The sequence below is a fragment of the Olea europaea genome, chromosome 3 (assembly GCF_002742605.1).
Source record: "Olea europaea var. sylvestris chromosome 3, O_europaea_v1, whole genome shotgun sequence".
Taxonomy (NCBI): Eukaryota; Viridiplantae; Streptophyta; class Magnoliopsida; order Lamiales; family Oleaceae; genus Olea; species Olea europaea.
In genome coordinates, this window is record NC_036239.1 from 2755718 (window position 1) to 2773589 (window position 17872).

At 33.9% G+C, this 17872-nt stretch overlaps 1 protein-coding gene across 1 annotated transcript; it reads right to left on the reverse strand.

The window, feature by feature from the left end:
- Positions 1 to 4: 4 nt before the first annotated feature.
- Positions 5 to 6305, reverse strand: LOC111376922 (protein root UVB sensitive 6-like; the record flags this gene model as incomplete). The annotated part of the gene is made up of 12 exons (XM_022999940.1): positions 5741 to 6305; positions 4929 to 5027; positions 4690 to 4803; positions 3669 to 3740; positions 3433 to 3543; positions 3229 to 3348; positions 1335 to 1436; positions 1144 to 1216; positions 606 to 689; positions 457 to 521; positions 141 to 242; positions 5 to 67 (listed from the first exon to the last, which is right to left on the reverse strand). Coding segments are annotated over exons 1-12 (1347 nt in total), but the record flags the coding sequence as incomplete, so codon positions are not given.
- Between the last annotated feature and the right edge of the window lie 11567 nt (positions 6306 to 17872).

Sequence of the window (17872 nt, forward strand, 5' to 3'; positions counted from 1 at the left end):
CTCGTTGTCTCCTAGAGGAACACTGGTTCTGATTGGACGTGCGGATGATGTGGAGAAGCACATGAGCCTATAATAAGAGGCGAAGTTAGAAAGCAAGACTATCAAAATTAAGCACATAAGACCTGGAATTTGGAGCTAACATGAAAAGCTGCTTTCAGTATGTCATCAGAATTTGCTTGGTCCTTGAACAAGGCATATATATTTCCCTTGGAAGGATTATATGATACAATGTATCGCTCTTTCTGTGTCAAGAAAAATCAGTATCCAACTCATTAGTCGTGCAAAAGGTAATAAGCACGCAAGCGCATGAAGGCTCATCACTATAGGCATTTATAGCACATAAGCACATACAACAAATCCCAAAAGATTGGGTTTTCTGCCACCATCCAACAGTTAAATATGAAAGTCAAAACTGCATAGCATGACAGTCATTTTCCTCTCGCTAAGCAACTATACCTCAAATATAGGTTCCATGGCCAGATATGAGTTAGGATCTTGAAATGCTTCTTTGAATCTTGGCCCTACAAACAATTTGAATTTTTGTCTTCAAGTTGCATAAAGGTGAATATGATATAACAGCCAAGAGAGCGTTGTTTGCCTAGTACCAAGAACAATAGGTCTGTGTTTTGACCATGGAAAACTGAATATATTTTCCATTGAATTTCCCTCTTGCAGAGTTGGAACTCGGCCTGAAAAATATAGTAAAAAAACGTTTCAGAGAAGACCATGTATTTAGCTAATCTCTTTTCCCTTCCAGCTTTATTTGAGAACAAGGATATGAATCCCCCTTGCCTTGGTGAAGAGTCCATGACATTGGTAAATGCACTCCGATCTCCAAAATTTAACAAAGCAATTTTCACATGGAATCTGATATATTAACAAAATGATGATACGGACACTTAGGAATGTCATAAAATATGTAATTTAAGCAGTTTTGGGAAGTGCAGGTTGGCGTTCAAGCTCTGAAATATTCATAAAATGAGATATTTGAAGCAGCAGAATGAATCTTCCCACACACCCAAAACATGAAAAGGAAGAATTAAACCCAAACAAAAAATTGGCATATCACATAAAACTCAAACACACACGCATAGACAGAGATAAGGAGACAATCAAGGACAAGAGAAGTGACTCAAGCCTAACCTGACTTGAGAAAGGATTCTACTGCTACAGTAAATCTTGCACGATTTAGTGTATGCAGCACAACAGATTTCACCTGAAAGGATGAGTGCATCATTTATAAATTGTCTTATAAGAACACACTTAAAAAAAGAAAGGGAGGGGAGGGAATGACGGGCAGTGGGGTTATGTTTAAGACGTATTTAGAATCCGACCTCTTGATAAGAGCTCATCACATATCCACATGAGAGCAGAGCAAATGTGGTCACCAAAGATGGGTTTCTTTTAGCAATCATGATGCTCAGTCCAGTTCCAAGCTTCAAAAGCAAAATCATCAACTGTATTTAGTTCCAACCTAAAAACATAAAATCCTCAAATATGTGTAAATGCGAGAATGATTTAACCCCATAGGATTGAGGTTAAACTGCAAACTCATTATTTAAGCCAACCATTTTATTGCAAGCTAATAGTAAAATGAGTAAATAGTTGGTCTTTCTTTATACTTCATCTTCCCTCCTTTCTACAGCATCCTTCTTCTTTTAGCTCAGTTCCAGTTTCTCAATCATAAAAGAATGCACGCATATTTTTCCTCTCTAAACACATAGTTTCAAACTTACGGTCATCTTCTATGATTGGGAATAATCAACTACCAAATGATTCTCAACAACATTTTAATAAAGGAATATACAAGTCGAGGGAACAGAAAATCACAAAAACACAGTCCAATGCCAATTATTACATGACAGTCTGATTTGACCAGCAGTTACTAGGATTAAAAACTTGGTTGACAAAGGAAAACAAAATGCTAAGTTGGAGAAAAGGTATCTACCAAGTACATAAAGATATTTATTCTCTCCTTGTTGATCAAACATACCCCTTCATCTATGTTTGGATAATCCCATTTTATATGCACAAAGTTTTACACTTGACTTGAAAAAGATCAATATCTTAAGCGCCTTTACATCTTTATCCTCCAAATTAATGGTTAGTAACAATTGTTGATCATATCATGCATTTTCAAGTATGATGCCTAGGGAAAGTAATAACTACCTCAGTGAATGAAACCTTATTTGTGCACTTTCCATAATAAAATAGAACCATAAGAACAAGGAAAGAGTCAATATTTAATAATACCAGAAACACAGAAATAAAAGAGAAGTTAAGGAGGAATTGCATCCATCATAAGCATCTGGTATTAGAGTGTAAACAACTAGCTGAGATACAGTATCAGATGGAAGTACCAAAAATTGTTTCAGTGATATACTTCAATTTATATGTGTGTGTGTGTGTACGTATGCATGTATTGAGACCTTTCATAGAAATTTGAGGTGGCATAGCATGACAATTGCTCAAATTAGTGCTCTTGTTCATTATTTACCCAGTTGCCGTGTTGAATTTTTACTTCTGAATGCAGTGGATTAGTAAATTTGAAACCATATTTTGACTTACAGTAACCCTATTTTGGCTTACAGTTTCAGATTAATTTTATTCTCTCCGCAATGGAGAGTCTCCATGAAATATTTTCACCATCAATCTAATATTACCACCCTCTCTGTACTTATTTGCATGATCAGCAGTTAATAACACAACAATTTTTTTTAATTTCAACCAAATTATGCAATGGTTCAGAAAGCAATCTAAGATTGGATAAATTTGAAAATAGAGAAAACAAAAACCTGGCTTCTGTTCCCAATTTTCCTTAGTCCTTCATTCCCAAAAACAAATTCACTTGATCCTACACTTATATTGACATGAAATCTGAACTAACATAACTGACCTACCTGGACCTATATAATTAGAAAAATCAAACAATTTCACAAAGATAATGTATTAAAAAAACATTTATAAGACTAAACCCCTGTTCGATTAGGCGAAAAATCATATTTTTAGTATGTTTTGATAAAAGTTGATGAAACGTGTGTTTGAAAAGTTGATAAAAGTTGTGAATCCCATAAAATGTGTGGTTGAAATGAAGTTTGGGGGAAAATGAGTTTTAAAAATTTGGGGTCAAACAAGGGTTAGTTCTAAACATTGTTTTGATTGGTAGCATTTTATGTATCCTTGCCAGGAAAATAAGTTTGTAAATATCAACGTATTGATCAAGCATACCAGGTCAGCAACATTTCCAACACATTCTCCCTTGGCAGTCACATCTCCAATATTTTCTCCTTTAGCAAAGGCCTTGTATATTGGAGTTCGAGTTGAGGTAGATGTGACAGCGGCAACATTCTACAAGCACATGAAGATGAATGTGTGAAGGTAGTTTTCCATTGCAAGACATTAAGAAATGAGAAGGACAACAATAGACAAAACCTTGGCCACGTTGGCAGCACAAGCTAATGGAAGAAATAGATGTGGAACAGCTGCAGTTGCTAACTCTACCCCAGCTCCCAACTCCATTAGAAGGTCACCAGCAATCCGAAGCTGAGTGATGTGAAACCATCAGAAGATACGGAGTTGTATTTGTAGTGTTTCCAGCAACAATAAATACATTGGCTAATCATAAATCATCCTTCCTCTTCGATGTCCAAACCTAAGGAATAGAATACCTGCTTTAGATCGTAATCAAATTTCCTTCCCTGCCTTGCAAAAAGCATCTTCCCAACCCGTCCAGCACCATCCTATAATTAGCCATACCACAGAATATTATTAGTTCCTTTAAAAAGCAAGAGAATCCTCTTCTCCTCGTGATCAAAATTCAAAAGTAACTCAATCCTGAGTTTCAGTTGGTTTAATGACAAATGAATGTCATGAAGAACATAAATAGCAGAGCTTCATGGATTCCACATATCCACTAATGAAACATTATTTGATACATTTTAACTTTCAACTTTATCCTAGCCCTTGAAGCCTCAATTTCTAATTTGTAACAAGAATAACCTGAAAACAAAATGAACCGTGACAGAAGGGGTTCCTCCACATTAGCTTCTCAATGAGATAACGTGAAGTAAAGAAAGTGTTTCAGTGTTCTCTCCATATTTAACATCCAATATTTATATTGAAAAACTACAAAAACTGAACAGTCAAATAATTTAAATAAAGGATAAGTGGGACCCATGGATTTCTGAAATTCCTAGATGAATAAATATACAAGAAAAGTGATCACTATTGTTGAAGGTGTTTACTTTGAACAGAAACGCCAAGGGATTAGGAGTACAACTGTATAAGAATATAAAGTGTACCTCTATTCTAAAGAGATTGAAAGATCAACCGGAACCACGAAAAAGCAACCACTATTGTTTATAGGTGCTTGCTTTGAACAGAAACACAAAAAGAAGCACAAGAATATAATGTGTACTTTTATCCTAAAGAGGTTTAAAGATCAAATAAGCATGGAAAGAGATCAATTGGTAATGCATGTGAGCCAACTATCTTGGGAATTCACTCTTGGAATCATCTGTTTTGTCCACTCACCTCGTCACTTTTCCTCTTTCAATCCACAATTTAACTGAGACACACACTCAAGCTTGCACCCAACAAATAAAATTGCATATTTCCATGCAGCAACTAATGCCAAAAGGCTGGTAAAGGTTTATAGAATGAAGTACTTCACCCAGTTCTCCCGCTTACCTTGAGAATCCAATTTAAAGCTACAGCACTTGGTGCGGCCTGATTTCTCGAAACTCCTACTGAACTCAGGAGTGTTTGTGTAGTGAATACGCCCATCGCTCCACCAAAAAAGTGCTACAAATAAAAGTAACAATGCTGTAAATATTCTATAGCAATCAGGAAACAACTAAAAGGTGTAAATACCAACAAATTGATTCATGATAAATGATGTACATGGTACCATAAATATAACTAAATACCTTCAATGCTCTCCAAGTCATGTATGGAACATAAGCAGGTGTGACACTGTCAGGAAAACCTTCGGGGACCACATACGACCTTATAAATGACATCAACCCCTGCACCACAAAGATGACATAACTGAGAGAAAGGTAAATATATTTTGCAACCAAATTACTTATTCTTGAAATCTAACCGTTCAGTTCCCCTTCTCCACCTCTTTGTTCCCCTCTAATTTTTCAATGATTTGCATGTAATGTGTAGAGAGATATTATTATTTTATTTCTGTTTTCTTCGTAATGTTAACCATGATTAATACCTACCCAGCTATTACTGCAAGATGTCTATACGCAAATTGCAATTATAAAATATGAAATATCGCTGCTAAGTACTAAACCACTTAGTACAGGAGCTATACAAATTCTCTAACAAAAATTTTGAAGTGGAAAAAAATATTTGAAAAAAGATGGTTATTATCCTAGACTCTCATTTTGCTGTTGAATAAAATACCAAAAGCAGTTCATATTTAAAGCAAATGATTAATCAAAAAACTTCACGAACAATATTTCAGTTCATAAAATGGGAAGTCACCATTTTTTGGGAAGAAACAAATGCAATTTCTTTTTTTTTCTTTTTTTTGAAAGGTAAAATCCCATTTCATATTTGCAATAACAAACGTCCGAAAGCTCAAATTAAGTACATCACCGCAAAAATATAATTCAATTATGTTAATTCATTCTCGCTCAAAAGGATTTTAATATCAATGTAAATGCTTAGATACAGAGAAACAGCAGGAAACAAAAAGAACCAAGAAGAAGAAGAGAATACTGACATCAAAAGGGGCCTGGGGATAATGCAAGCTAACAGTACGAATAGAATTCTTCTTAAATTTTTCCGAACTGTTAGTTTTAACACTGTTATTATCAGCGAAATATTTCCACCGCTGGCCATCGATCTCCTCACAACAGATCAATCTGAAGCTGGAATCAAGAAACTGGTCCTCGACAAGTCCGCCAAATTTGGAATCCCGAATCAATTCCAGCTCAGGCACCGCCGGCGGCGGAGGTGCCGATGCGAGGTTGGCGCTAATGCGTAATGTCTCACGGACAAGTAAACGCGTCTCGGAGGAGGTTAGGGTTTGAGAAGTGGAATTGGACGGGTGCTTAAGTTTCATTTTGTAATCAGAAGATTTACAGCAGAGAATTTGGGGAATATGAGAATGAGAATTGGCTGTATATAATTATGTGTGTGTGTGTATAGAGAGAGAGAGAGAGTATGAATAGAAAAGTACAGATGGTGAACGGAGCTTAAGAGAGTTTTTCTTGTTATGTTTTTTGTTGCTCTGCTCTTCTTCTCTCTTGAAAGAGAGCGAGGAGAGAGAGGAAGAGAGAACCACAGACTCTGGAGACCTATGTGTACTGAGAAGAGGACGGTGATGATAGCGTCACATGTGGTGACACCAAAGAAGGGTGATACGGACACGTGGGAGTTAACTAAGCATAAAAGTTAAAATGCATTTTTATGAAAAATAATGTTATTTATAGTTAACTATTATATGACGACTTATTATTTAAGACATTAAATTTCTATAATTATGTTTGTCTCAAATAACAAACCGTCAAGCAGAATGACCCATGCAGTTATTGACTATAAATAATATTATTCTCTTATAAGTTGAGCAACATTCCTGTATCCTCGCTACCATATACATCGATAATCAGTGGCGAATTCAGAAGTTGGCCACAATAAAATATTTAAAGTCCTTTTGGTATCTTCTTTTCTTTTTTTTTTTTTTTTTTGCAAAAAATACATTTTAGAATGGTGATTTGATGAAGAACGTTTGAACGTGTGACTAAAAATAAAGAAAATTTTTGAATTTATGTGTAATATTATTTTATTGAATAATGTATGAATGAAAAGAAGAAAGAAAAATGTAGTTTAAAAAAAAAGGGAATCGAACAAGGCCTAACATATAAATATAAAAATTATTTTGTTCAAAATGAATATATATAATTTTATTATAAGAATAAATAGAACTCATCAAATAACATTGTTGTCAAATTTTGTATAATTCAAAGGAAGAGTGTGAATTCGAATATTTAAAATTGCAAAACCTAACAAATAGCATTTTGTTAAATTCAGTAACATAATTCAAAAAGCACCATAATGGTTAAGTTTACCACAACCTTTACTTGAGATCATGAGTTCAAATCCTCATTGTCCCTTCCTGATTGAATTTTGATAAAAAAATATAGAGTAAAAATAATACATAACAAATTCATTGACAAAGATTCGAACCTGAGACTTGATGTATATTAAGGCTAACTCTCACCATGTAAGCCACAAGAGATGTTTGAAAATAAAATCAATTACCAACAATATAAGATAAAAATTTAATCTATTACTAACAAAAAAAAAATATATATATATATCCGACAAATCCAGCTAGGGCGGCCGCCCTAGCTAGCCATCCTCTGGATCCACCACCGTCGATAATTAAATGTCAGTCTTGATTAATAAAATTATTCATATACAAAAGCTTGTATGTGTGTAGAACCATATATTAGTATTGTAAGTTGAATTTTACCAAAAAATTGTATTGTGAGTCTGAACTTTTTACGAAATACGTAGTATTGGTATATTTTATAATAGGTTTGAGCGGTTCTTACTTGTTAGATGGTGCATCCTAGCACGATTCAGCACTTCAAAATACTTTTAATTCTAAATGAGCTTGATTTCAACTTGATCTTAAATGTTATACTATTTAATTTTCTTTGAAGGGAAAATCAATGAAGAGTTGATGCTATGCAATCAAATTCGTATTTTAAATTGTTAGCACAATAAGTGGTTGATCCAACTCCGGAATGCAAATTTGTCTCCATCCTACTTCTCACGTTTCAGTTACTTTTAAGTCTTTAACAAGAAAAGAAATTCGTATTTCTTTCTTTCTTCCTTGGTGGAACAAAGCATTACATCATTACGCACAAGCCTACATTACAAGCATAAGCAAGTGTACATTCCAAAAATGTATTTCCTTTCAACATGTTATATGGTGCCTTTAGAGCGCGGTCTTTATACTATGAGTTCGTTTGGTACAGTTTAAAAGCTAATTAAAATCAAATTTTGACTGTTATTTTACTATTTCAGCCGTCATTTTTGAATTTTTCTCTCACAGATAGAATCCACTTTATCTCTAACGGTCAAAAAATCAATTAACAAAATCTCTACCAAATAAGCACTATATTTGACAAAAATTTACATAAAAGATGTCAGGGGTTGAAGTGGGATTATGCATCTCCATTTGCTTAATTTATTTATTTACTAATTTGATACAACTTGTATGTAGCATGGTTAGTACGAATTAAAATCTAATGTTAATCTAAATTAAAGTTAAAAATCAATATTAACCACGTCTTTTGTGGGTCCAACAGCTTTTCAACTATATATTTCAAAAACTCCTACATAATTTACTAAAAAATTTAATTTTAATCTCTACTTATTTTCATACGATGCAGCACCAAATACTTATGATAACAATACATTCTAACATATCATAGTTATCCGATGCAGCACCAAATACTTATGATAACAATACATTCTAACATATCATAGTTATTATATGATGTGTCAAATGTACTATTAAAGTTGTTTTAATTACTCTCTTTCCTATTGTTGTTAAAAGATGAATCTTGTGCAGTAAGAAGAGAATAGAATTAGAACCCTTTTAAGACAAAATCCACCTAATTAACTAATTATTTAGTGTACAGTCATTTTTAAAACATATTATTTCACCTTGATATAATCTTAGGGGTGGCTAGACTTTGGACACACACCCTAATTTGGACATCTTAGGATTCTTAGCTGACAGTTGGATTTATTAGCATTTAAAAAAGAAGAGAGAGAGAGAGAGAGAGTACAATCATACTATTTGGCCCTTTTGGGTACCTATTTTTGTAAGAATTAAAATAAAAAGATATAGTCATTATGGGACTCATACAAAATATAAAAAGTCAAATATGATGGCTTGATGTGATGGATAACGATCATATATTTTCATTTTTGTGGTCAAAAAATGGAATCAAACAGGGGCTTTATTGTAAATGTAAGAAAAGCATTCATTATTTAGCCGTGTATTTAGTTGGGACAGTGAGCATTTGGCCGGGCTTAAATATATAACTAAAATTTTAAAGTTTTGTTTTTTTGCTAAATAAATTATATATTTTAAAATCATTAATACTTTTTACTTAAGTTTTAGAACATATTTGGGAATAAAAAATTTTACTTATAAGCCCCCGTTTGGTACCCTTTTTTTTCAAAATGTATTTTTCTCTCTCTTCTTTTCAACCATATATTCTTTATTAAAATAATATTACACATAAATAAAAAAACTTTTCATTATTTTTCAACTACACACTTCTCATCAAGTTACTATTTTAAAATGTATTTTTACATAAAAAAAAATATCTCTCAAACACCCCTAAGTAAATTTGAAAAAGTATGGTTCTTCTTTGGGTAATTATGTTTGAATCATAACTTCTGTTAACCGCACCACATTTTTATAATTTTATTGCAAAATTTTACTATTTGTACACGGACGGTTTACACTCCCCTCACATGAGGGGGGACCATGCCCAATAAAAAAATGTGTGGGCTCCCTTCTCGTAAGAGGAGTGTACACGGGCGTGTCAGTGTACATATAGCAATGTTCTTTCATTGCAACTAAAGTCCTTACTTTTTATCATTTTTTGCATTTATATCTTCAATTTTTTTTCCATGATGTTTATATCCTCAACTTTTTAATTGTTACGAGGGAATAAAAAACTTATTTTTGGTATTTTTATATAAGCAAGATAAACAACATATACGAAAGTTCGATTATATAGTTTATATACGATAATGAAAATTTTGGATAGAAGACAATATTTTCTAATTAATTGAAGTTTAAAACTTAAAAGTAAGAATGAAACCAAAAAAAAAAATAATAATAAAGTAAATATTGAAATGATCATAAATTAATGACCTTCATTATTATTAAAATGTAGGGTAAATATTTACTCTTCCCATCCATTGTCCAAATATGCCTTTTCCAAGTGGCCACGACAAGTCCTCTTTCTTTCTAATTCAACATTTTGCAACAAGATTCTACAAAACTTTACTAATCTAGTCCAAACAAAATTTTATTCCTCAAAACATCCTAAAACTACAAAAGCAACACTTTTTTTTTTTAAATGAACTTTCACATACGTTTGGATAAGGGGTAAAGACAGAACTCGACTAACAAAAAAAAAAAAGTTGGAATGATACGTGAAAATAAAATTCCACATAATTTTAATTTTTTCCGCATATAAAAAATAATTTTTTAAAAGGAAAAAAAATCAATCGAGCAGTGCTTGAGACAACCCGCCCCTAAATCCGTCCTTAATTTATTTTACATGCCTCAAGTTCACAATATCGTGGTAAATATTCAACCCCGTTATTGCAATCCATTCTTGAAATTTTCCATTTGTACATAATTTTAATTGACAGAACTCTGCCAGAAAAAGACACATTTGTGGGTCCCATGTGTATGATAAAAAATGACCCACCCAACCTGTGTGAGTTGTGTGGAAACATTCTGTGAGCTAAAATTTTTGTAAGTGCAGCACAGCTATCCATTCTTATGACATTTTCAGCGTTTCCTTAGAACCAGTAATTTTGGTTGATGTAGACTTCTTGTTGATAAATTTAATGTCAATCAACCTTTTATCATAGGTCTACCTAATGACAAAAATCCCTTAATAATATTATTAAGGGTGTGTTTGAATTCTTTTAGTTTTGAAAAATGCATTATGGAATAATGGGTTGATGGAGAATGTATGGTTAAAAAATAAGAAGAAAATTTAATTTGCATGTAATATTATTTTAATGAAAAATATGTGATTGAAATTGAATACTGTAGACAAAATAATGTAGTAAAATTTAAAATATTGGGTGACAAACAAGGGCTAAAAGATAAATAAACGATTTGGGCACATCAGTGACAGTATGGTGTGGGCTATTCTTTTGGGTTTGCTGAGAAGGACGATGGCAACTAGGATCACCCTCCCTCTCCACCCCATCCACTAGAATACCAATTTAGCCCTTGTTTGAGTGCCATTTTGGGGGGAAAGAATGCATTTTAAATAGTAAATGGATAGAGAATGTGTTTTTAAAAGTTAAGGAAAAGTTTTGAATTTACATATAATATTATTTTATTGAAAAATATATAGTTTAATATGAGTTTTGAAAAAATGAATTTTTAGAAGAATGGGCCTCAATTAAGGGCTTTATGTATGCTCTTGAAATTTAAGATAACGTCGAAATTGAAAATGCTTGCACCTAATTATGATTTGATGGCACCTTCGAATGTATTGACATGGATGCTACTTGGTACATCAAAATGTAATCCACTCTAATATGTCGATCTCTTGGTATTTTAAAAAAAGAAAAAAATATTTTGAACACGACGATTTATTAACGATTAAAAGATACTAAAATTCTTAAAAGGTTTGTGAGGCTAAGTGCACAATAACGTGTTTCTATATTTTTAATACTATTTAATTATTTTAAGATTAATGTTTAAATAATGATGCATACTATAAAATAAGTGATATATATATATATATATATATATATATATATAATTTATGAACGCGGCTTTAGTCTTGATAAGGAGAACACTTGCACTCCAAGAAGGATCCTCGGTCATTAAGATCAAGGGCTCAAATTCAACCGCGATACTAAGTAATGTAAATACTTGGCTTTTGGCCATTTAGGATTAGAGTGTACGTATACGTATAGTCATTTTCTCAGAGTCTCTTCTATCTCTAAATTGTTGCCTTGTAGAATTACACACAGAGTGAGATTTCTTGATGGATTTGACATAATTGGTGATGTAGTAGTGGTAAAGGGTCTGTTGGATATTGGTTAAATAAATCGAGAATTGAAAATCGGTTAAAGTTCGTATCGACTTCGGCCAAATACTCAAAAGCTCGACTCAATCCGTTTAGGCAAAATTGTTTGCCACTTCTCCGCTTCGGGGCGCACAAACGGGGATCGACCTGCCCGGTCAGGTCGAGGGGGCAGCGCCCCTCGTGGGGGGTCGGGGGCAACGCCCCCGAAAGAGAATTTTGCTTTCTCTGCATGTATTGAAGGGTATATTTGGCATTTCGAAAACCAATATCGGATGAATGAGAAATTACGAAAAAGGCCTCAACCATTAGTTAATAGACACCTTTTCATAAAGGTGCATTGTTTGGAAAGGGTGCATGGTTTGGTCTCAACCATTTCGTCTACACCCTTTCATGGTCTATAAATAGGACCCTTTGGGTGTCCTATTCCTCACAATTTGATATGCAAAAACGTCTCTCATCCTCTTTTCTTTCTAATATAAAAATCATTTCATTTATTTTGATTTTCTTTCATTTCATCCTTGGAGTACATAAGCCTACATTTGGTTCGTTGTACTTGTGTTTTGGAGTGCTACAAACACAAGTATAGCCGTTGTATCTTGGGAGTCGATTGCCGAAATTCGTAGGCACCGTTGCGGGGCAAATTCGACTTAAGGACAAAGAGTCCAACTCTTGCTTCGGTTTTGTCACCATCATTATACTTATTTCGGCGTCACTATTCACAAAATTCTTCCAATAGGGTCGAGTCGGCCTTAACTTCGCGAGCTCGACTCGCGTTCGTGGCGAGCTTGGGCTCGGCTCATTGATTTTGGGCAAACTCGGCTCTACCCACGAGCTCGTGGGTCGAGCTGAGCTCATTTTTTTTTTAAATAAAGAAAAACACAAATAATGTAATGAAAACACTTTTTAAAAAAAATAAAAAGTGTTAAAAAAATACAAATAATTTAATGAAGACACTTTTTTATTTTTTTATTTATATCATATTGTAATATTTTTTATAAAGTATAAAAATATTTATATAATGAAGACGAATTGTTTTTTGAAATACATTTTAAAAAAAAAAATTGATTTCCTTTTAAAGTAGATAAAATGTAAACCCTCCTCCTTTATCTGGGCTTGGGATCGACTACATCAATTTTAAGTAGGCGAAATTAAAAATTGTACATGAACAACTTGTTGTAACGTGTACAATTTTTTTAAAGAAAAATAAATTTAACGATTAAAAAAAAGAAAATTTTGATTAATGTAATTAAATCAAATATCACTTATCTGACGACATGCAATTTCAGCGTATTTATCTTGTAGTAGAAAATGAGCGCCCTACCAATCATTTACGCACATTAACGCTTCCAAAACATCTTCTTTCAGTCGACCCCTGATATCGGTCAAAATCCTTTTATCTGCACTAAAAGCAGACTCCAAAACAACAGTGCTAACCGGAGGTGTCAGTAGATATTTAGCAATTGCAGAAACAATTGGCCAACGTCTTTCATATTTTCGCCAGAATTCAATTACTTTTTCTAAACTTTTTTTAATTGTTCTGTTGTTGGCATATTATGATTGAAGTAATCAATTAATTCGACAGGCATCACATTTTGAGTTTCGGCCGATGTTTGATGAGATGGCACTAGATGTAGACGTCATGGCACTAGATGAACACATTGCAGTTGCATCATATTTAAATGTATTAATGCCTCGAAATAAATTCATTATTTCGGCATCATCTTCTTCAATTTCAGCCGAAGGAGTAGGTGCAGAGGGTACTCGACTAACATTCGTACCCATTCATTTCGTATATAAATCATACATTTTACATAATATTTGTTCTAAATTCTTATAGGTGATAGGTGTATCAAGTATTAAAATTTTATTGATTTGATCAATTACGTATTTAGTTTCCGAAATATTATATTGGGGGTTCATCATGCATGCTAAAAGAAATAACATAGGCAGTTATTCTCTTATATTTTCTAAACTTTAATTCCATAGCAATTATAATTTCACTAAAAGTATAATCATTTTTATATTTATGGAATGTTCTTACAATTATATAAAGGCGTTCAAGCACCATACAACTTATGGGATAATAAACACCGGATAAAATCATTGTGGTCTCATAAAAAGATGTCAAAAATCGTTTAGCTTTCAAAGCTAAAACCCAATTGGATTCATTTAACATACCATCATCATCACTTCTAACGTGTCTATTGTTATAAAAGTCAGTTACTAAATTTTCGAAACCTTCACATGACTATAATAGCAAGTAAGTAGAGTTTTATCTATGACCTACGTCGTTAACAAATGTTTTAGCAACCGTCACTACTAGTTCGGCACAAAAATCTTTAAATGCTTGTTTTCTACTAAGAGATATCGTAATATATACTAATGCATTCCTAATAATTTGAAGTTCTTCATTTATATGTTTTAAATCATCTTGAGCAATTAAATTCAAGATATGACACACAACGAATATGAAACAAATACCCACAAAAATCAGGTTGAAGTATCCTATACAATTTATCGACTACTATCTTATTAACACTAGTATTATCAAAAGTAAATGACCAAATTTTAGTCTCGCAATTATATTCTCTAACAATATTGATAATATCATTATATATATTATTAGCATTGTGAGAAAATTCAATAATTCTAAAAGCAATAATTTTCTTATGCATGCACCAAAGTAGGTCTGTATAGTGTACGGTTGCAGTTATATATGCTCTTTTATTAACCTCTTCCCATATATCAGAAGTTAAAGATATAACACCATCATATTGTTGCAAATTCATAATTAATTGTTGTTTTGAATTATTGAAATATTGTATTGTATCGGCACGAAGAGTGTTTCGACTTACCCCAACGTACCTTGGTTGCAGATATTCTTATACGAACGAGACGAAGTGTTAGTTGTTTGCAATAGTTAGAGGCAACTCAGTGGTGGCAACAAATTTCACCATTCCAATTCGAGTGTTGTCCTCCGAATACACCCACATGGATAGGGGTGAAGTCGTAGAACCGGCACCTGAACTGCTAAATTGCAATTATGTTTGACCAGTTGAAAGAAGTCTATGTTTGACCATACATGCTTTGTAGTGGCGGCTGAGATGTGTGGTATTAATTCCTTTTTGCCATACCAATCTTTGTTGACAATATTTATATACTGCTTTAAATTCTACAAGGCCAACGATGACTTTTTCCGTTGAAATCAACTTAAAGTGATCCCAACATTTTGCTTATTTTTTGCCCTTTCGCTTTCCCCTTGCATCTGGAATATTTAACTCGATATCTTCGTCTTCATGTTCCACTTCGGGAATGTTAATATCATCCAAATCAATTGGATTATGGCTTCCTTGACTGTGAATGTGAGCATCTTCAGGTATGAGTACGTCATTTAGACTGGCAAATTCATTTGAAAATTGGCTTTGCGGCGTCCTAGGCGATTTGCCATGATGTGGCCCACATCCTTTATCGAATAAGCTCTCAACAAATGAGCGTTGGTCCATTTGTTTGATCGTTTATGATGAAATCCAAATATAATAACTAGAAAAATATAAATGTAGTGAGATTGTGAGAATTGAGAATTAGATGAATTGAAATTGTAACTAATAAACTGTAAAATTTGAATCGATATTGTATATTTTGCAGCATAAGAGAGTTAAAACTCGATAAGAGAGTTGAGACTTGAGAGACTTGAAGTGGTGATTGAGTAATTGATATGAAAAGGGGGGGGGGAGGGGGAGTTAAGAGGTATTTATAGTATTAGGGGAAAAAAATTCAGTGACCGAAATCGGTCACTATAAATAACGAGCCACGAGCCGCTCACTTTTAACGAGCCACAAGCGGCTCGTCATTAAGGCGAGCTGAGACGAGGCCCGCTCGGCTCGCTCTCGGGCTCATGATTTCAGCGAGCCCGATTTCGACGAGCGGCTTGGCCCTTTTGACATCCGTTTGGTGATGTGATACCATATATTGAATTGTGTTTTGTGGTTTAGAGTAAGATAGTATTTTGATCTCTCGCAGTGTAAGAGTGAGTATTTATTTTATTTGTTAAAAATCAATACAAATGCATGCGAGCCTCGATTGTGTGGAGCTCCAAGAATGGAAGCTCCCTGTAAAAGAGTTGAACTGTGTAAATAATTTTGTGTCAATTATGTTCTTGGTTCTTGATGATCTTTAATGATTCATCAAAGCTTGTATGGGCTATATGTGTTATCTGAATCGTAGTGGCATTAGAGCGCAATCAAAGGTGAAAATTACACCCATATAGGTATTTAAAGATCAGATTTCAAAAATAAGGTCTAAAGTATCTTTATTCATAAACCAGGTACATATATAACTACTCCAAGCCCTAATTCAATTTCAAACCCTTATTTCATTCCTCACACCCTCACTCTCCGGTCTTTACCTCTATCTCTCATGTCTTCCACCCTATTAGACGTTGCTACCGCCACCGTCAGAGCACCTACCATTGGACACCAACGTCGTCTCCACCACGCGGTGCTACTGTAATGAAGAGATCGGAGATGGCGTTGTTGCTGCGAAATCTGAGCATCGACGAGGTAAGTGTCGGTGCCGCGACAGGCTTCGGTTCCACGGTTGCTGCGAAGTCGTCACAACGTCAATCTGAGGCATTAATGGTGGTAGTGTACAGTTTCAATGTTAGCGTGGTCGATGATATCGACTCAATCTGGTTGTTGAAGACAGACAACATGTAGTAGTTTTGGGGCTGTTTTTTTGGTGGTTTGGAAATGGTATTTTTGAGGCGATTTTTTCAATTTTCTCGGTGGTTTTGTAGTGGGCTGACCGGTTTTGTGGAGATTTTGTCTGACTTCCGATCTGGAGCCTGGAGGTCATGGTTGGAGGTCTGGCAATGTGATGTTGTGGTGTAGTATTGTTGGTGGTTGTGGTTTGGTGAAGGAGGTTATGATGTTGTTATTGTTAGTGGTCGTTGGCGGCGGTGGCGACGGTTGTGGTGGTGCAAGTGGTGGTTTGGTGTGCGGAAGTGGTGGTGCAAGTTGGAGGTTTAGGTTGATTGTCGATGTGTTTTTTTTTTTTGTTGGTAGTGGTCCGTGACCTTAAAATTTAATAATTTATGACTAAATATTAATCTGTGATCTCAAAGATTTGGTTTGTGACCTTAAATTTTGATAATTTGTTATTAAAAAATAATATGTGATCTATAAAATTTTCAATTTGTGACCTCAAAATAATCTGTAATCTACAAAATTTTTGATTTGTGACCTCGAAATAATCTTTGATCAATTTCTTTTATGATATGTGACCTATAATTTTGTATTCGTGAAGATCGTGATCATTTATCGTGTCATTGTGATCACATTTTATTTAATTAATAAATATTTTTAATTAATTAACTAATAAACCTGATTTTTGCATTTTATGAATTTTTTCCCAATCAAAGACAAACCGTGCTACACGAACATCGAGTTTGACATCGGGGATGACCACATACACACACATGTGAGGTCGGGCATTATTTAATTCACGCGGGACCCACACATCCATGTGAGTGCATAGTCATCAGTGCGATCATCCTCACGGGTTGTTTGGCTTTATCCATAAAAAACATATGACTATTTCGTATCTTGAAACTAGGGGCACGTGGATTCTTACCCCTAGCATGATATGTATTAGGTTTGTTTAAAGATGGAACCTTCACGAGCCTTAAGACAAGTTTGGCGGTTTCTTAGGGCCCTGATTTCAAAGGCTCCCAGAGTTTGCCTTTGTTTTCTTTATGAAAAATTTAGATAGTAATAACATTTAAAATAATTATAAATTATGAACCATTTGTATAGTTAGTAATATTAAAAACAAAAAGTAGGTCAACATAACATAAAAAAAAATAAATAAATTTGTGAGTGATCTTGGTGGCTTCTTATCGGTGACTGGAGTATCGTTGATGGTTTTCGACAACATCACTGACAATATAGTAATTACTTTTGTCTCAATTTGGTTGGAAAACTAACGACTCTAGATCGAGTTATTTTAGATGCCCAATATTCCACCTACCTTGT